The sequence below is a fragment of the Panulirus ornatus genome, chromosome 68 (assembly GCF_036320965.1).
Source record: "Panulirus ornatus isolate Po-2019 chromosome 68, ASM3632096v1, whole genome shotgun sequence".
Taxonomy (NCBI): Eukaryota; Metazoa; Arthropoda; class Malacostraca; order Decapoda; family Palinuridae; genus Panulirus; species Panulirus ornatus.
Window position 1 is genome coordinate 6797122 of NC_092291.1, and position 22209 is coordinate 6819330.

A 22209-nucleotide genomic window follows, 5' to 3' on the forward strand; every position below is an offset into this window, starting at 1 on the left:
AGATGGAGTGAAAAAGATTTTCAGTGATCGAGGCCTGAACATGCAGGAGGGTGAAAGGCGTGCAAGGAATAGGGTGAATTGGAACGATGTGGTATACCAGGGTCGACGTGCTGTCAATGGATTGAACCAGGGCATGTGAAGTGTCTGGGGTAAACCATGGAAAGTTCTGTGGGGCCTGGGTGTGGAAAGGGCGCTGTGGTTTCAGTGCATTATTACATGACAGCAGAGACTGAGTGTGAACGAATGGGGCCTTTTTTGTCTTTTCCTAGCGCAACCTCGCTCACATGAGGGGGGAGGGGGTTGTTATTCCATGTGTAGCAAGGTGGCGATGGGAATGAATAAAGGCAGACAGTATGAATCATGTACATGTGTATATATGTATATGTCTGTGTGTGTATATATATGTATACATTGAGATGTATAGGTATGTATATTTGCGTGTGTGGACATGTATGTATATTTGCGTGTGTGGACACGTATGTATATACATGTGTATGTGGGTGGGTTGGGCCATTCTTTTGTCTGTTTCCTTGCGCTACCTCGCTAACGCGGGAGACAGCGACAAAGCAAAATAAATAAAATAATAAATATTATTATTTTATATATATATATATATATTATCCCTGGGGATAGGGGAGAAAGAATACTTCCCACATATTCCCTGCGTGTCGTAGAAGGTGACTAAAGGGAGGGAGTGGGGGGGCTACAAATGCTCCCCTCTCATTTTTGATTTTCCAAAAGAAGGAACAGAGAAGGGGGCCAAGTGAGGATTTCCCTTAAAGGCTCAGTCCTCTGTTCTTAATGCTACCTTGCTAATGTGGGAGATGGCAAATAGCATGAAAAAATATATATGTATATATGTGTATGTGTGTGTGTGTGTGTGTGTGTGTGTGTGTGTGTGTTTGTGTGTATACATTGAAATGTATATTTACATGTCCGTGTGTGGGCATTTGTGTATATACATGTGTATGTGGGTGGGTTGGGTCATTTCCTCGTATTTCCCTTGCGCTACCCCGCTAACGCAAGAGATGGCAGTTAAGTATAATAGAATAGAATAGCTTTCTTCTACAAACTGAAATCAAAGCTACCAGTCTAAATGATCCATTAACCAACATATCTATAAACACACTCTTGACCAGCTATGATGCATAGATATATAAAATACTCTACCTTCTATTTTAAAGTAACTAGAACACAAAGAATTGCCTCTAATATTTAAGTTATCCAAACATCACTCTACTTACATTCTTTCAGTGGATAATAAGTCTCTTACAGTTTCCATTAATCTTACTGTCTTTACATATACTTCAAAAATTTACAGGCTGTGCAAGACAACATATCTACATCCCACCAGGTATTCCTGCAGTAACACAGGAGAGTCCACTCTTTGGGAACCTTCAGAAACACTCCATATCAGCTAAGGATGCCAAATGAAGCACAGAAGTAGACAGATCATGTAAACAATACAATAAAGAAATAGTCAAATGATTAAAAACTTAGAATTAGAGAATACACAAACTTGGACACTTTAAAACAAAATGCTGTAAAGTTAATAATGCAAAATCACAGATGCATGAAATTGAAATGCATGCATATACTCTTAACCAATCTAAGCTAAAAGAACACTTCTAAATCTACTGGGACATGAAAGTCTCCTAATTACCACTTCCATAACCAACCCATTCAAAAGCATTCTTTTATGGCCACCACTCCCTCTGGCTGTTTTAGAAGAAATTTAAAAAATTGCTAGAATAACTGTACTAAGTTATAGGCATACATAGGAAAGACTGTTGGAAGTGAATGTACAAAGAAGGGAAGCTGATGGTGTGTCTGATTACTTCTAGATGGAGGCAACTGTAGCAATTTGTTTTTCCTTGATGTAATTTCATTCTACATAAACCGAAACAAATCACATATGATTTGATTTTTCCATTTGTTATTTTACACTTTCCATATGTGTCATTTGCATTTGTTCTAACATGATTGCTTTGAAGAATGTATGTGAGAAATACTTAGAAAAGCAAATGGATTTGTATGTAGCATTTATGGATCTGGAGCAGGCATATGATAGAGCTGATAGAGATGCTCTGTGGAAGGTACTAAGAATATATGGCGTGGGAGGCAAGTTGTTAGAAGCAGTGAAAAGTTTTTATCGAGGATGTAAGGCATGTGTACATGTAGGAAGAGAGGAAAGTGATTGGTTCTCAGTGAATATAGGTTTGCGGCAGGGTTGTGTGATGTCTCCATGGTTGTTTAATTTATTTATGGATGGGGTTGTTAAGGAGGTGAATGCAAGAGTTTTGGAAAGAGGGGCAAGTATGCAGTCTGTTGGGGATGAGAGAGCTTGGGAAGTGAGTCAGTTGTTGTTCGCTGATGATACAGCGCTGGTGGCTGATTCATGTGAAAAACTGCAGAAGCTGGTGACTGAGTCTGGTAAAGTGTGTGAAAGAAGAAAGTTAAGAGTAAATGTGAATAAGATCAAGGTTATTAGGTACAGTAGGGTTGAGAGTCAAGTCAATTGGGAGGTAAGTTTGAATGGAGAAAAACTGGAGGAAGTAAAGTGTTTTAGATATCTGGGAGTGGAGCTGGCAGCGGATGGAACCATGGAAGTGGAAGTGAATCATAGGGTGGGGGAGGGGGCGAAAATCCTGGGAGCCTTGAAGAATGTTTGGAAGTCAAGAACATTATCTCCGAAAGCAAAAATGGGTATGTTTGAAGGAATAGTGAGTGGTTCTAACAATGTTGTATAGTTGTGAGGCATGGGCTATGGATAGAGTTGTGTGCAGGAGGGTGGATGTGCTGGAAATGAGATGTTTGAGGACAATATGTGGCATGAGGTGGTTTGATCGAGTAAGTAATGTAAGGGTAAGAGAGATGTGTGGAAATAATAAGAGTGTGGTTGAGAGAGCAGAAGAGGGTGTTTTGAAATGGTTTGGGCACATGGAGAGAATGAGTGAGGAAAGATTGACCAAGAGGATATATGTGTTGGAGGTGGAGGGAACGAGGAGAAGTGGGAGACCAAATTGAAGGTGGAAAGATGGAGTAAAAAAGATTTTGAGTGATCGGGGCCTGAACATGCAGGAGGGTGAAAGGCTTGTAAGGAATAGAGTGAACTGGATCAATGTGGTATACCGGGGTCGACGTGCTGTCAATGGATTGAATCAGGGTATGTGAAGCGTCTGGGGTAAACCATAGAAAGTTCTATGGGGCCTGGATGTGGAAAGGGAGCTGTGGTTTCGGGCATTATTACATGACAGCTAGAGACTGAGTGTGAACGAATGGGGCCTTTGTTGTCTTTTCCTAGCACTACCTCGCACACATGAGGGGGGAGGGGGATGTTATTCCATGTGTGGCGAGGTGGCGATGGGAATAAATAAAGGCAGACAGTATGAATTATGTACATGTGTATATATGTATATGTCTGTGTGTATACATATGTATACATTGAGATGTATAGGTATGTATATTTGCGTGTGTGGATGTGTATGTGTATACATGTGTATGTGGGTGGGTTGGGCCATTCTTTCGTCTGTTTCCTTGCGCTACCTCGCTAACGCGGGAGACAGCGACAAAGCAAAATGAATATAAATAATTTTTTATTTTTTTTTTTTGCTTTGTCGCTGTCTCCCATGTTTGCGAGGTAGCGCAAGGAAACAGACGAAAGAAATGGCCCAACCCACCCCCATACACATGTATATACATACACGTCCACACACGCAAATATACATACCTACACAGCTTTTCATGGTTTACCCCAGACGCTTCACATGCCCTGATTCACTCCACTGACAGCAAGTCAACCCCGGTATATCACATCGATCCAATTCACTCTATTCCTTGCCCTCCTTTCACCCTCCTGCATGCTCAGGCCCCGATCACAAAAAATCTTTTTCACTCCATCTTTCCACCTCCAATTTGGTCTCCCACTTCTCCTCGTTCCCTCCACCTCCGACACATATATCCTCTTGGTCAATCTTTCCTCACTCATTCTCTCCATGTGCCCAAACCATTTCAAAACACCCTCTTCTGCTCTCTCAACCACGCTCTTTTTATTTCCACACATCTCTCTTACCCTTACGTTACTTACTCGATCAAACCACCTCACGCCACACATTGTCCTCAAACATCTCATTTCCAGCACATCCACCCTCCTGCGCACAACTCTATCCATAGCCCATGCCTCGCAACCATACAACATTGTTAGAACCACTCACTATTCCTTCAAACATACCCATTTTTGCTTTCCGAGATAATGTTCTCGACTTCCACACATTCTTCAAGGCTCCCAGGATTTTCGCCCCCTCCCCCACCCTATGATCCACTTCCATTTCCATGGTTCCATCCGCTGCCAGATCCACTCCCAGATATCTAAAACACTTTACTTCCTCCAGTTTTTCTCCATTCAAACTTACCTCCCAATTGACTTGACCCTCAACCCTACTGTACCTAATAACCTTGCTCTTATTCACATTTACTCTTAACTTTCTTCTTTCACACACTTAACCAAACTCAGTCACCAGCTTCTGCAGTTTCTCACATGAATCAGCCACCAGCGCAGTATCATCAGCGAACAACAACTGACTCACTTCCCAAGCTCTCTCATCCATAACAGACTTCATACTTGCCCCTCTTTCCAAAACTCTTGCATTCACCTCCCTAACAACCCCATCCATAAACAAATTAAACAACCATGGAGACATCACACACCCCTGCCGCAAACCTACATTCACTGAGAACCAATCACTTTCCTCTCTTCCTACACGTACACATGCCTTACATCCTCGATATATATATATATATATATATATATATATATATATATATATATATATATATATATATATATCTTTTCTCTCTTTCTTTTAAACTATTCACCATTTCCCGCATTAGCGAGGTAGCGTTAAGAACAGAGGACTGGGCCTTTTTTGGAATATCCTCACCTGGCCCCCTCTGTTCCTTCTTTTGGAAAATTAAAAAAAAAACGAGAGGGGAGGATTTCCAGCCCCCCGCTCCCTCCCCTTTTAGTCGCCTTCTACGACAGGCAGGGAATACATGGGAAGTGTTCTTTCCCCCCTATCCCCAGGGATGGTATATATATATATATATATATATATATATATATATATATATATATATATATATATATTATGTAATCGAATACCCTTCGTCTCACATTGGAGCAACAGGGTCTCCACTGGTTATTTCTCATAAGTTCATGCAACCAGCAGATAGCACGTTAGAGAATCTAACTGTACAACACGTAAATAGTGTATGTGAGCATGCCCTACCATATAACCTACAACAATATATATTATTTTTTTTATTTTTTATTATACTTTGTCGCTGTCTCCCGCGTTTGCGAGGTAGCGCAAGGAAACAGACAAAAGAAATGGCCCAACCCCCCCCCATACACATGTATATACATACGCCCACACACGCAAATATACATACCTACACAGCAATATATATATATATATATATATATATATATATATATATATATATATATATATATATATATATATATATATATATATATATTATCCCAGGGGATAGGGGAGAAAGAATACTTCCCATGTATTCCCTGCGTGTCGTAGAAGGCGACTAAAAGGGAAGGGAGCGGGGGGCTGGAAATCCTCCCCTCTTGTTTTTTTTTAATTTTCCAAAAGAAGGAACAGAGAAGGAGGCCGGGTAAGGATATTCCCTCAAAGGCCCAGTCCTCTGTTCTTAACTCTACCCCGCTATCGCGGGAAATGGCGAATAGTATGAAAAAAAAATATATATATATATATATATATATATATATATATATATATATATATATATATATATATATATATATATTTTCTTTTATACTATTCGCCATTTCCCGCATTAGCGAGGTAGCGTCAAGAACAGATTGGGCCTTTGAGAGAATATCCTCACGTGGCCCCTTCTCTGTTCCTTCTTTTGGAAAATTAAAAAAAAATGAGAGGGGAGGATTTCCAGCCCCCCGCTTCCTTCCCTTTTAGTCGCCTTCTACGACACGCAAGGAATACGTGGGAAGTATTCTTTCTCCCCTATCCCCAGGATAATATATATATATATATAAAGGCAGACTGTGTGAATTGTGTGCATGTGCATATATGTATGAGTCCGTGCGTGCACATACATGTGTACACTGAGATGTATGGGCATGTATATATATATATATATATATATATATATATATATATATATATATATATATATATATATATATATATATATATTCTATCTGCGTGTCACAGAAGGTGACTAAAAGGGGAGGGAGCAGGGGGCTGGAAATCCTCCCCTTTCACTATTTTTTTTAATTTTCCAAAAGAAGGAACAGAGAAAGGGGCCAGGTGAGGATATTCCCTCAAAGGCCCAGTCCTCTGTTCTTAACGCTACCTCACTAATGCGGGAAATGGCGAATAGTTTGAAAGAATATATTCTATGCATTATGTATTCACACATTTACAAACATACAATATTTTCATGACGAGATAAAAAAATAACCTTATTTTCATCAAAATTATAAACACTAATACAAAAGAAATCATTTATTTTACCATAAAACTTACTTTAATTATTGCCATGTAAATCTGGCTCCCACCCTCATGAGACAACTACAACTATCTCTTTGATGATTTACTGCTGCCCAAGACGCATGATATTTTTTCCTGCTGTGGAATCATACATCATCTGAGAATTTAAAACACTGCTGCCAAAAGTTTTGCCAGTCTACTGGCACACTGCATATGTCATAGCAGACCTGTGTACTGCAGATTGCAGGCCAAAGTTTAAAAGTGCAGAGATACACATGACAAACTCCATATACCTACTGAATGAATACAAATACAGTATGAACAAATGCAGATACCCTGAATCAATTGCATCCCTCGCAACAAATGTATGTAATGTTTTGTTTGTGATAAGATCTTATCCGTATATAACCAGTCAGTATATTCATTAATCCAAGAAAGCAAGCTAACAATAATATCTGCATTATCATTTTCCTACATTCTTTACAAAATTGAAACAATATTTTCAACATCATATATGAAAGTAACAAATCACTTATGACTGTATTCTGAGGAAAGAAGACTCCACGTCTAATCATTTTTGCCCTGGAGCAAATCTTGATAAGAGAACTGAATCTGAGAACTGCTTTTGCTAGTTTTTCAAAAGATACAAGCTCGTTAGATAGTTTGCCAGAGGACTGGAGCAATGTGAGGTAGAACACAAGCCATAGCCATCAACCTCTGCTTGTATTAAACATGATACTTGTCATATACAGGTGAGTAGAGAGTTTTTATATATTTTCAGGGTATGCTAATAATGTCAAAAAATGTCATTGTCATACAAGATCTTCCTAGACAGTTTGGCAACAGTCCCTAAGATTATAAGTTCAATTAGATAAACTAACTTGATATGTAAGCCTATGCAAAAGTGGCTAAAAAAAGATCCATTTTCATTCTTTGAGATTAAATGCAGAAGCTACTGAACACTTTTTATATTGCAAATAATGATTAAATCATGTGCTCTCATGGGAAATATTACACAGCAAAGATTGTCACCTATTCCACATGCACACTTTACAAATCATGGATTCACTGCCTTTTGAATAGAATTCTTTATACTGAAAAGATTAAATGATACAGCATATTGCATGCAAAAATGTTAAAAAGTGTCTTCAAGATTTTTCACCTACAAAGGTAAAATTCTTTTATGGCCTACCTTTCGTGAAAGATCATGATCTTTATCATGGACAGATGCTAAATGCAGGATTGCTAAGCGTGTGCTTAGGATGGGAGAACTCTTGAACAATGAAAACAGAGATTCCTTTGTCACACGAACTTCTACAGTCATTTGGTTTACCCCATCTACAAATGTTATGCTGCGACCTGAGATGACTTTGCCTCCACATATCTAGAAAATTGATAACAAGATTTACAAAGAGGTTCAGAGATAATTACATTGACTATAACTAGCAGTTCATTATCTTCACTCCAATCCAACAATTTGCTCACCATAAGTACAACAGGATGGAATATGCAACATCTTTTCAGTCATTATGGTAACTTCTGAAATTCATAAATTCATTGAAGCTGAACCTATCTTGCATAAATTCTACATTTTTCTTCCATTTCATGTGTAGTTTCCTCATACTCCTAAACCTACTTATTATGTACAATTTAATCACTTTCACAATTTCTCCTTATTTCACTCTCTTTGTATGACCATTTAACCCTACAACTTTAACTGCAACTTAATTTAACCCTCCCTGCATAGTCTGATATGTAAGTACATCTCATCAAACAGACCTATCTTATTTTCTTCTCCTATCTATCTATATCTCTGATGCCTGTTCCCTCAGGGAACTCTCATCAATGGGTGGCCATGGCAAAAGAGTCTCCACTTAACCTTGTCCTTACATGTCTCCCTTGCATATACCATTTCAAACATTCCTACTGTTTCTCTCCCTCCAGTATTGCTCTACCCTATTTGCCCATGTCACAGGTGGTCTTCCACTCACATCAATCCCTTTAATTGTACTATCATACACTCTCCTCGTAAACTCCAAGTCTTGCATTCTTTCCACATGCCAAAACCACCTCAAGGTGTTACATTTCACCCATTCTACCACTCTGCAATTCATTCCCTTTGCATTCTTTGCCATACCACATCTCTCATACACCCTTTCATTTCTTTCATCATTCCATTTAGTAACATCACATGCTCTCATCATATTGTTCGTTTCCAAAGCCTGGATTCTTGAACTCTGTGCCTCATTCCACGTCCATGTTTTGGCTGCATAGGTCAGGGTTGGGAGGACTATGCTGTCCCTTAATTCTCTCTTCACTCTCATACTTACACTTTGACCCTTCATTATTCTATTAAGGGACCCAATGACTCTTCTACCCTGTACTGCTCTCTCCCTTATCTCTCCTTCCATATCACCACACTTACCCACGACAGCTCCCACATACTTAAACTCCCTGACTTCTTCCTGTCTTTTTCTCCCCATATCAACAGCACAATTTAGTACACTTTCTTCTTTCACTCTACATGGTTTCACAAAATCTATACTTTCACTCTATTTTCTATCAAACACCATTACTTTACCTTTACTTGCATTTATCTTCAATCTCCCCCACTTACACACATCATAAAACACACTTACAACCTCCTGCAACCCTTCTTCACTCTCTGCAAACAACACAGTATCATCCGCAAACAGGCTTGCCACTAGCCACATCTCACTGCCACACTCCATCTCTCCACCACTTTTCCCTATTTTGCTTTCATTTCTCTTATCATTCCATCCATATATATATATATATATATATATATATATATATGTATATATATTTCAAAAGGCCAAAGTGACATCACACAGCCCTGCCTCACACCAACATATATCCCAAAACTTTCACTCAGATCTCCATCCACTCTTACACATGTATTTGCCCCTTTATAGAAGGCTTTTACACCATCCAACAGTTGTCCCCCTATTCCATATATCCTTAACACATCCCACAAAGCATTCTACTCGACTCTGTCATACACTTTCTCCAGATCCATAAAAGCTGTGTACAACTTCTTACCTTTTGTTAGATACTTTTCCACGATCATCTTTAAAACAAAAATCTGATCCACACATCCCCTACCTTTCCTAAAAACCCCCTGCTCTTCTCTTATTCTGCATTTAGTCACTTCTATCACTCTGTCAATTCATACTCTTGCATACACTTTTCCTGGAATACTTAACAGACTTATTCCCCTATAATTGCTACATATATTCTTCACACCTTTTCCTTTGAATAAAGGAACAAGAGTAGCTTTCATCCAGTCCTCAGGCACAACCTTGTTTCCACGCTAAATCACAGATGCATCCACTCTATGACACTTTCTCTCCCATACTTCAGCATTTCAGCTGTAATCCCATCCACTCCAGGTGCCTTTTCTACCATCAGCCTCCCTCTTTGTTATAGGCCCCTGCACTTGTATTCTGTTCCCTTCCTCCTCTATACCCATGCATGTAATAACTGCTGCCTCCCTTTCTCCCACATTCATAAGCTCTTCAAAAAACTCTTACCATCTTCCTTTCACTTGTAACTCAACAGGGATGGGAATACAGAACCTCAGAATACCAAGGCCTGGGCACATTTATGTACATCTTATCTCTCCATTCTGAAATTCTTTTCACCTTATATTCAGTCTTCTCACCTGGAAGAGTTGAGCATTAGGTAGGAGTTGTGATGGTGGAGTGGTGACAATATGATTATTAGGCATATGGTCCAATCCAATATCCAGCATATGCATGCAGACTCCTGGGACGATCACCAACAAGTAGTGTTCTGTAACACACCACAGCTTTGTTGCAGACAATTGACATAATAACTATTTACCCCTGACAAGTTCTCCTATACAAGCATTTGAAGAGCTAAAGCAATACACAACTGATACCTATATAACCACATTATGTCTATTCCCTAATGCTCATAAATATTCTGATGAATATACTTAAAAAGTAATGCACACAATCAGATTAATTAATCACTGAAAAACTATCTATCCATAAATCTCATATTTCTTTTCCTTCTACAAATAAGGGCACAATATACTGAATTTCCTGTACTGGCCATGCAACATCTTACAAGAATATAAAGTATTACTATATCAATCCTGACAATTCACAAACAGTATGCTCTATATCTTTTGTGAAATGTGGCAAAAATTTTCATCAACACACAGCAGAATTCTAATCATCTGAAGTCCAGTTCATGAAGTTCAGGGAAAAATATCATCGAAGGAAAAGGTTTCTAGAACTGAATCTGGTCAAGCTTAAAGAAACTGTGGCAATGGGTCACTTTGAAAAGGATCACTTAGTATCCACATGGCAGTGACAGGAACTATTCTAAGCACTACCAGTATTATAATTCACAGACAACTGATGATAAAGGAAAGACTCTTACCACCAAAAAGAGAATAAGTAGGCAGAGCAGAGTGTGCATGTCCCCAGGGAACACCAGGGACAACAGAATGTAGGACACAGCCATGGTGGAGAAGGGTCACAGAGTATGCGAGATACACCGCACAGCTCTCAGGGTCAGCTGGAGTTTCGGCCAGTCTTGACTGCAATTATCCTTAAATAATAACATTAGCCACAGCGAGAAAGAGATATCAATATTCTCAATAACTTTGAGTTTAAACAATAATGCAGAATGGAAAAAATTCTTCAATTTATCTTTATCCTTCAGGCCTTTATTTATTGCAAATAAGACTGTTTCCTGCAGAATATCTTCAACACAATAAGATTTAATTACATTTTTACAGATACTTCCAAAATTTAAGTGTATTATGCATGACCTTTCTCTAATAAGCCTTGCACCTTATCTTTAATGTTCTTCTATAATCCATATCAAATGCTGCTCTCTTTACACAAATATACAATTATCTAATTTTCCCTCAGATGCCTATGTCATCTCAATCATCGACTTTGTCTACCTATCAATTATCAACCTAAGTTCACTGTGTTCAATCAATCAATTCCCAAGAACCCCACCCCTTAACTTTATAAGGTCTTATTTTATTCATGCTGTAATCTCTACTCTAAAAGAAATACACCTTTAATTGTATTTGTCTGGCTAATTTCATGGACATATGTTTCATATGTAAAAAACAAAATGGGCAGTAAAACTTTCAACAAACTCTGTCATAATTCAAATGTCTTCAAGGATGCTTTCAGATATTAGTTAGCTTATGTCATTACTCCATATGAGCTGAAAGTATTGTTTGAATGTTTCAGCTGCTACACTTTCCTTTTTATTTTACCCAAGTGCAGCTCATATTCTAACTCCCATTTCTTTAACATTATGACAATGCTTTTATTACTGTTCATGCTCCACTTTTTCTTTTATATCAGTGTGCTGTTTCCCACTTCAACAAGACAGCAACAGGAACCAATGACGAAGCCTTTGAGTAAAAATCCTCCCATAGCCACTTCCTGCATCCCTCCCTATGGAAAGTAATATTGCAGAAGGGGAGGATTTCCAGCAAAATCCCCTTCCTCCTTCTCCTACCCTTCTTAGTCTTAGTCTCAGTCTTCTTTTACAACAACCGAGAAATATGTAGGTAGTATTCTTTTTGTCCATTCCCTATACTTTACCAAATTTTCTCACAACTATGTCTCAGTTTTGCTGATTCTGATGTCATTAGGGTATCATCATCCACACACAACATATCAGTTTTCAATTTCCTGTATAACTTTTATTCCACATCAACACTTGCATTAAAAGCAATGAACCTTCTCACTAATCTTTGTGAAATGAAACAATCACAATGTAATCATTTTCACTCAAAATTAACTTAAACTAATCACTCATTCTCCTGAAACTCTTGACGTATGCTTCACTGCTTCAACAGAATCTCTCTACTGCCTAAAAGATTTCTTCATACATTAATTTCATTTTCCAAATCATATTTATCAACTCCAACACAAGAATTTCCAACAGCAACACATTTCAAAAACATACATTCTCTTATTTTCTACCATTTCTATTTTGGACTTACTCAAGGTATGCATTTGGTCAACACATCCTTGCCCCTATATGATATTCCCTTTGATCTCTCCACCAGCTTACCATAATTCTGTGTACTTTACAGGCAATTTCTGTGCCTTATGATAAAACTATGCATTCACAAAGTTTAAATATATCCATACATATTCAATTCAAATTTTTTAATAGTTTATATGGTATACATATAAATAGTTTATATGGTATACATGGGGTGTTCAGTGTTGTAAATGCAAATGGTGAAGAGCTTGTAGATTTATGTGTTGAAAAAGGACTGGTGATTGGGAATACCTGGTTTAAAAAGCGAGATATACATAAGTATTCGTATGTAAGTAGGAGAGATGGCCAGAGAGCGTTATTGGGTTACGTGTTAATTGACAGGCGTGCGAAAGAGAGACTTTTGGATGTTAATGTGCTGAGACGTGCAACTGGAGGGATGTCTGATCATTATCTTGTGGAGGCTAAGGTGAAGATTTGTATGGGTTTTCAGAAAAGAAGAGTGAATGTTGGGGTGAAGAGGGTGGTGAGAGTAAGTGAGCTTGGGAAGGAGACTTGTGTGAGGAAGTACCAGGAGAGACTGAGTACAGAATGGAAAAAGGTGAGAACAATGGAAGTAAGGGGAGTGGGGGAGGAATGGGATGTATTTAGGGAAGCAGTGATGGAGTGCGCAAAAGATGCTTGTGGCATGAGAAGAGTGGGAGGTGGGTTGATTAGAGAGGGTAGTGAGTGGTGGGATGAAGAAGTAAGATTATTAGCGAAAGAGAAGAGAGAGGCATTTGGACGATTTTTGCAGGGAAAAAATGCAATTGAGTGGGAGAAGTATAAAAGAAAGAGACAGGAGGTCAAGAGAAAGGTGCAAGAGGTGAAAAAGAGGGCAAATGAGAGTTGGGGTGAGAGAGTATCATTAAATTTTAGGGAGAATAAAAAGATGTTCTGGAAGGAGGTAAATAAAGTGCGTAAGACAAGGGAGCAAATGGGAACTTCAGTGAAGGGCGCAAATGGGGAGGTGATAACAAGTAGTGGTGATGTGAGAGGGAGATGGAGTGAGTATTGTGAAGGTTTGTTGAATGTGTTTGATGATAGAGTGGCAGATTTAGGGTGTTTTGGTCGAGGTGGTGTGCAAAGTGAGAGGGTTAGGGAAAATGATTTGGTAAACAGAGAAGAGGTAGTAAAAGCTTTGCGGAAGATGAAAGCCGGCAAGGCAGCAGGTTTGGATGGTATTGCAGTGGAATTTATTAAAAAAGGGGGTGACTGTATTGTTGACTCGTTGGTAAGGTTATTTAATGTATGTATGACTCATGGTGAAGTGCCTGAGGATTGGCAGAATGCGTGCATAGTGCCATTGTACAAAGGCAAAGGGGATAAGAGTGAGTGCTCAAATTACAGAGGTATAAGTTTGTTGAGTATTCCTGGTAAATTATATGGGAGGGTATTGATTGAGAGGGTGAAGGCATGTACAGAGCATCAGATTGGGGAAGAGCAGTGTGGTTTCAGAAGTGGTAGAGGATGTGTGGATCAGGTGTTTACTTTGAAGAATGTATGTGAGAAATACTTAGAAAAGCAAATGGATTTGTATGTAGCATTTATGGATCTGGAGAAGGCATATGTTAGAGTTGATAGAGATGCTCTGTGGAAGGTATTAAGAATATATGGTGTGGGAGGCAAGTTGTTAGAAGCAGTGAAAAGTTTTTATCGAGGATGTAAGGCATGTGTACGTGTAGGAAGAGAGGAAAGTGATTGGTTCTCAGTGAATATAGGTTTGCGGCAGGGGTGTGTGATGTCTCCATGGTTGTTTAATTTGATTATGGATGGGGTTGTTAGGGAGGTGAATGCAAGAGTTTTGGAAAGAGGGGCAAGTATGAAGTCTGTTGTGGATGAAAGAGCTTGGGAAGTGAGTCAGTTGTTGTTCGCTGATGATACAGCGCTGGTGGCTGATTAATGTGAGAAACTGCAGAAGCTGGTGACTGGGTTTGGTAAAGTGTGTGAAAGAAGAAAGTTAAGAGTAAATGTGAATAAGAGCAAGGTTATTAGGTACAGTAGGGTTGAGGGTCAAGTCAATTGGGAGGTAAGTTTGAATGGAGAAAAACTGGAGGAAGTAAAGTGTTTTAGATATCTGGGAGTGGATCTGGCAGCGGATGGAACCATGGAAACGGAAGTGAATCATAGGGTGGGGGAGGGGGCGAAAATCCTGGGAGCCTTGAAGAATGTGTGGAAGTCGAGAACATTAACTCGGAAAGCAAAAATGGGTATGTTTGAAGGAATAGTGGTTCCAACAATGTTGTATGGTTGCAAGGCGTGGGCTATGGATAGAGTTGTGCGCAGGATGGCGGATGTACTGGAAATGAGATGTTTGAGGACAATGTGTGGTGTGAGGTGGTTTGATCGAGTAAGTAATATAAGGGTAAGAGAGATGTGTGGAAATAAAAAGAGCGTGGTTGAGAGAGCAGAACAGGGTGTTTTGAAATGGTTTGGGCACATGGAGAGAATGAGTGAGGAAAGATTGACCAAGAGGATATATGTGTCCGAGGTGGAGGGAACGAGGAGAAGTGGGAGACCAAATTGGAGGTGGAAAGATGGAGTGAAAAAGATTTTGTGTGATCGGGGCCTGAACATGCAGGAGGGTGAAAGGAGGGCAAGGAATAGAGTGAATTGGATCGACGTGGTATACCGGGGTTGACGTGCTGTCAGTGGATTGAATCAGGGCATGTGAAGCGTCTGGGGTAAACCATGGAAAGTTTTGTGTTGCCTGGATGTGGAAAGGGAGCTGTGGTTTCGGGCATTATTGCATGACAGCTAGAGACTGAGTGTGAACGAATGGGGCCTTTGTTGTCTTTTCCTAGTGCTACCTCGCACACATGAGGGGGGAGGGGGATGGTATTCCATGTGTGGCGAGGTGGCGATGGGAATGAATAAAGGCAGACAGTGTGAATTGTGTGCATGGGTATATATGTATGTGTCTGTGTGTGTATATATATGTGTACATTGAGATGTATAGGTATGTATATTTGCGTGTGTGGACGTGTATGTATATACACTGTGTATGGGGGTGGGTTGGGCCATTTCTTTCGTCTGTTTCCTTGCGCTACCTCGCAAATGCGGGAGACAGCGGGAAAAAAAAAAAAAAAAATCTTATTTCCATGATCATTATCCTTTATCTTTCCTGTTTAAGTAAAAGACCCTAAAACAAAAGGAGACATAAATCTGCCAGCTTTCAGCTAGCATTGAGAATCACTACATCTTTAAAGGACACATTTCTATTTCTCCAGACTTAAATAACAAATATCAAATGAAATCATTTTTGTAGTAATTCATCCACTTCATCACCTCTCCTGTAAATTTTGATGTTCAACTAGACTTCTCACCTTTCATTATCTGTATCACTCAGTTTCCTAACTTGTGACTTTAGCACTCACAGATAATATTTCTCTTTATACATACCCACTGGTGATATTTTTGCCTCACCATCATCTACAGCTCACAATAAAAACTACAATCTGTTCCTTCAATCTATTCAATACTTCACTGTGTTCTGAGAGCATGCTCATATTCCTTTTCCTCAAACATCTAATTCTCTTTTCAACTTCTCTATTTCATTCCAGAAACCTTTATTTCAGTTACTTGTACTCTCAGCTTTCTCAATTCTCTTCCCACTCTTCAACACTTTTTTGGTTGCCTCTTATACATTTTCATATAAGTTCCACTATCATTCACTCTTCATTTTTCTGACATTTCGATCTCATTCCTCTGTTCCCTCCAACATACTAAAACATGTTACACACAAAGATATCCCTCCTTTAGAGTTTAGGCATCTGGAAGTGAAGATCAGTGCAGTGAATGTACAAAGGCTGATAATAGAGTATTGCACGGGAGAAGAGCTGAAGGTGCTCAGACAGTTTGATGAATCATTGAAGTATGAGCAAGATGCTCCTCATAATGTTCTTAATTCATCTATTATGTGAACCTGTGAAAACTAGCTCTTCTGAGTTTGGATAGAATACATTAAAAAATGAAAGCAGTAGAGGTGGATATACTAAAAAGAGTAAAGGCCTGATATATACAAAGATGTGTATGTCATAGGTTCAAAGAAAGGTTACATGAAAGAGAGGATGCTTTGAGGGTTCAACTAAGTGAAATATGAAGCCTATGTGAGGGTAGTTTCTCTATAATGGCAAAGTAGAAAGTACAGAAGGTAAAAGTAAACTGGTAAACCAAGAATGAAAGGACATATTCAGAGTAAACTATCAAAATTTCAGGGTATTTCACATGAGGATGTTAGACAAATGACTGCTGATTCTTGACTATGGAACCAAAGTATTTCTAAGAATGGAAGGGAGAGAGGAGATGCAAGTCTCAACTGAACTGTGGAATAAATAGTTAGGGAGTATGAAGGCAGTGTGAAGGATATCTTCAATCTAAAACGCTAAAAATGTTGAACATAGAGGTGCGTTATCTGTACGAATGTGTACACTTAATATACCCCATAGGATCCAGGTCAAGTACGATATTTCAGGAGAAAATATCAGACTTGAAATGTCATCACCTACAAGTCTGGAAAAATGTCAGTGTTTGGCTTTTCTTTTAAGAATACCACCAATTTATGGCCTATTATGTTATTCAACATCCATGACTTCTGTTCATTAATGCATGCTACATCATTCATTATAAGATCTATTTCTCTATCTTATTTCTACTTTTTAAGCCATTTTCTGTATCTATAGGAAGGTCTTGTACACAGAATCTTACACAAACACTCTGATAAGCAAGATTTCTCTCTCAAATATCCTAAACAAGACAAAATCTTACCAGGGACTCATTCAACAAAAAACAAACTTGTGAGATGCCCACTGTCATAGTAAAAATTCCTATAACAGAAAACGTTTAGAAAGGCAGAAATGTCATAAATGCTTTTCTTACGCTTAAATATCCATAAAATCAATCTAAACAGAGAAAATAAACCTAACCTTATAAATGTAATGGTGACAGATGCAGACAGCACCTGAGGGTGAGGTTACAACGCGCAAGTCAAGCCAGGCATCTCCTGCAGAATGCAACAGACCTTGGTCTCGGTAGTCACCACTCAAGTCAAGGGGAGAATGCTCTAGACCCGAGAGTTCAAGAGGAACATTTAGCTGAATAATAAAGATATAGACACATTTTCAATGAAGGAAAATACGATTAAACAATCATAAAACATGGTAAAAAAACTTCAACTTTAAAAGATGCATTATACACGTAATGAGCAATAATCATGTGACGATACACAAAAAGGCATTCTGACGACTACAAATTCATGCAACTCATTCTTGAAGTTTCTGTGATATGACTAATCATAAGATAAACAACAGTCACATTACTGAGTGTATTTACTGTAAATTACCCTTGAATATTCTTTAGATTCCAGATAATACAATAATTAATTGTTTCTGGATGTATGATAGTAATAATTCTTTTAAAACTCTGAACAAATCCAATAACAAGATCTACAATTCTAACAGAAAAGTATGATATAACAAGTGAGAACCACTTACCACAGTTTCGTGAGGTTTGCTTGGGTGAAACTGTAAAGCTGTGAGCATTGGTCGTGGCCGGAGAGCATCTTCTTCTGTTTCACCAACTTTAATTAAGAAAAAAATACCAACTGGATTAGAATTAACCCATACTGTTTAGTCTAAATAAAACAAAATCAAAAAACAAAAAAGTAAGCAGACTGGTTCATACACATACTAACACTATCTATCTATTTGTTAAGAATCCATCCTCTTTCTATGCATTACAATTACAAGGTGCTGGAACACAATCCATCATAGCATTCTAAACTTTACTACATTAAGCAACAAGTTATGGTATTAAGGATCATTCTACAATATATGCATTCTACGTGACATTAGTAGTTTCTACTATGCTGTAACAAATTCCAAACCTTTCATTACCAAGATATAGCTGTGAATTGTTATATCTATTTCATTATTATAGTTTCAGAAACCAAATTTCACACAAAAGCAGTAATTTCCTCAGTTTGGTCTAATAATCACCCGTATTTTTTTTTTCTATACTAATCGCCATTTCCCGCATTAGCGAGGTAGCGTTAAGAACAGAGGATGAGGACTGCGCCTTTGAGGGAATATCCTCACCTGGCCCCTTTCTCTGTTTCTTCTTTTGGAAAAAAAAAAAATGAGGGGAGGATTTCCAGCCTCCCGCTCCCTTCCCTTTTAGTCGCCTTCTACGACACGCAGGGAATACGTGGGAAGTATTCTTTCTCCCCTATCCCCAGGGATATAATCACCTGTATAGGAACAATATATCTCATGTATTTATGAGCACACTGAGGAGTACATCTTTGCAAAGAATATAGTGTGGGGTGAGTCTCATAAACAGTATGAGTATTGGGTAAGAATGTCTGGCCATCAAATACCTTCCAGATAATCAACTACTTCCTGAAGTGTAACAAATTGTGTTTCAGATCTTTCTTCTGCAGCTAAGTTGGCAAAATAGCTAAACAAACAGGGACATAGTTCATTAGAGTCAGGTGTCATCAGCAAACTAACACTTGCATAAAAGCTCTGCCCTGCTATCATCACAACCCCAAATGATGGTGGGTCTGTGTCAAGGGTATGTGAGGTCATCATGGCTGTTTAATCTGTTTATGGATGGGGTGGTGAGGGAGGTAAATGCAAGGGTCTTGGAGAGAGGGGCTGGTCTACAGTATGCTGGGGGTTAAGGTGGGTTAAGGAGGTGATTCTGTTGTTGTTTGCTAATGACCTGGCTCTGGTGGTACACTTAAGAGAGAAACTGCAGAAGCTTGTGTGTGAGTCTGGAAAAGTTTGTAAAAGAAGGAAGTTGAGAGTCACTGTGAATAAAGATTAAGGTTATGAGGTTTAGCATTGTGATCTGAGTGTGCGTTTAAATGGAGAAAACCTGGAAGAAGTGGTGCTTTAGATACCTGGAAATGGATGTGGCAGTAGATGGAACAATGGGGGCTAAAGTGAACCAGTGTGGGTCAGTTGGGGTAAAGGTCCCAGGTTCAATGAGGCGTGTGTGTGAAGAGAAATTACTCTCAATGAGGGCGAAAAAGGGTATGTCTGAAGGTAAAGTAGTCCCAATGATGGTATATGGATGCAAGTTGTGGGACCTAATTGCCAAAGAATGGATGGGGGTGGATGTACTGGAAATGAGATGTTTGAAGACAATAAGTGGTGTGAGGAGGGTTGATTGTGTAAGGAACCACAGCATATGACAGTAAGGTACTAAGCAGAGTATGACTGAGTGAGCTGAACAGGGTAAGCTGTAATGGCTTGGACATATGAAGAGGATGAGTGATGAAAGACTAAGAGGATGTACATGTCAGAAGTGGAGGAAGCAAGGGTGGAGGGGAAGGCCAAGAAGATGGAAGGATGATGTGAATGAGGCTTTGAGTTATCAGGGCTTGAACTTGCAGGATGGTAAGTGTGCACAGGACAGTGAGAACTGGAGTAATGTGGCAAGCATGGGTTGACAAGCTATAAGTGGGTTAAACCAGGGAATATGAAGCAGTCAGAGGAAACCACAGAAATGTCTGTGGAGATTGGGTATACACAAGGGGTTCTATTTTGATGTATCATACATGACAACTAGAGAGTGGATGTCAGCAAATGAGGCCATTATTGTCTATTCCTGGCACTACCTCACTAAAGCTGGCTGAATACAAATATGTAGAAAGAAAAAAAATACCCTTTATAATTCATGCCTTTCCTAAATGCAAAATTCAAAGTAGTCAAAATTTATGCTCAAGATTCTTCATGAGGCCATTCTGTTCAGAAAACCTATTCATTTAATCAATATAAATACAAGTATATATGACTTGAAATCATGAGAGGGCCTTTGATTGAAGCATATTTTGCCCAAGCCATGTTGGTCACTACAGAAAAAATATCAAAGTTTAAAGGTTTTCCTTATCAATATTATGAACTACATACTGAGAGTAGTCTTACTTGCACCAAGTGTTAAACCAGCTTCTGGAGGAGGACGATAATGCAGATAATACAGGTGGTTGTGATGAGGTTCCCACTGAGCCCACACAAATGACCGAACCACTGACTCTGTCAGTGGCTGGTCTTCAACAATCCATGATGTCCCTTCCTTCAGGCTTAGAGGAAATGAATAGATAGCAATGGCTGCAACAGAAAATCAAATAAATAAATTTTCAATAAATTTTTCATCTCTTAATAACTTTCATATAGCATCTAACAGCTTGTGAAATTCTTATTCGGAATAACATTTTGTGGAATAAAGATGCTTAAATAGAAAGTACAAAAGATAGTTACTAAAATTTGCAACGCAATCCATTTTTCATGCGAACTAGTGAAAAGTGCCTGGAAGAGATTCTGAACGAGTCCTGCTATATGCTGGATCTTGTTTTAGGTATAGTATAAATAGACAGCTATGCAAATCTGGGTGTAGAAGGAACACAGGTAGAACAAAAGTGGCTGAGATACATCTTCTGTTAAGGAACACTAGGATTCTTGGCATTCAGAGTAAGGAAAACAGTTCTGAATATATCAGAACTCTACAAGAACAAAGACTCTTGGTGAGCAGCATATATTTACTTACATAAAACCTGAATGTAATGGTGAAAATTAGGGTATCCAATATCAAAATATCTTTTGCATCAGCACTTACATTCTCTGTGAACAAATACAAGCAGTTTGGCAATCCAGCTATCTTCTAGGGGCTTCCCACTTTCTTCTGTGTGAAGAAATTCAAGCTGAAAAAGTAACAGATTTAGATTTGCCTACCAATGGTTCTTTATATAATGTAAAATACTAAATGTACAGAAAAAAATCTAAGCCCATCTGCAAGCTATATGCTTCCTCACACTGTAACATACAGAGGATGGCTGATGCAAAACCACATCCACACACTGCATGGTTTCCAGTTGTCTCACCATATTTCTGTAATGAGACATACCTATACACATATATACTACTTCACTTATTTCTTTCACCATATTTCTAGTTTTCTATATATACTTCTTAAATGCCAGGACTCCATCTTTTACCCTGCCAACCTCTACCTGCACAGCACCATAACTGCCTGTGATTCTTCTATTTCTATCTTTATCCACTCCCAGATTCTAAGAACTAGTTTGGATGAAAATAAGCATTTTCTTATATGGTGACACTTATGATCTGAAAGGGTTCCTGCTTTAACCTTGCTAGAAGACTAAATTAGGAAAGTAACCACTAAGCCACCAATTCAAATATGCTTGTGCCAATCAGAAACTGAAAATTAGTTTATGACTCTTACTCTAAAAATGGTACTAAAAAGACAATCTCAACAGTGCTTATATCACAATCATGTGTCCAAAGAGAAATTAAAGAAAGAGATGGACAGATGGCATTTCTTAGTCACTCCAGTTCATACATGCCATCAGAGAAAAAGAAATCTTCCATTATAGCTAGCGTTCTATGGCAGACAAGCCATAAAAAAAATGTGAGATTCAACCAACTTAGCTAAGCAAAAAATTTGACAGGTTAAAGGAACCATCTTAAGTTATCTCAATTAGCTTAGTCCAAAGGATATCAGTAATCTTGTGCTAACTCTACACGCTACCAATGGCACCAATAGAGATAATCTGTCCACCCTTTTA

The 22209-nt window shown here is 38.7% G+C and overlaps 1 protein-coding gene across 2 annotated transcripts in view; it reads right to left on the reverse strand.

The window, feature by feature from the left end:
• The window catches only part of pigeon (protein), a 54731-nt gene that overhangs the window by 21203 nt on the left and 11319 nt on the right, over nucleotides 1-22209 (reverse strand). For both annotated transcript variants that reach the window (XM_071659804.1, XM_071659803.1), the window contains 7 exons: nucleotides 21240-21324; nucleotides 20552-20734; nucleotides 18113-18198; nucleotides 17546-17713; nucleotides 10983-11142; nucleotides 10234-10364; nucleotides 7741-7932 (listed from right to left, as the gene is read on the reverse strand). In XM_071659804.1, coding sequence (XP_071515905.1) covers nucleotides 7741-7932; nucleotides 10234-10364; nucleotides 10983-11142; nucleotides 17546-17713; nucleotides 18113-18198; nucleotides 20552-20734; nucleotides 21240-21324 — 1005 coding nt within the window. The remainder of the gene's footprint in view (nucleotides 1-7740; nucleotides 7933-10233; nucleotides 10365-10982; nucleotides 11143-17545; nucleotides 17714-18112; nucleotides 18199-20551; nucleotides 20735-21239; nucleotides 21325-22209) is intronic.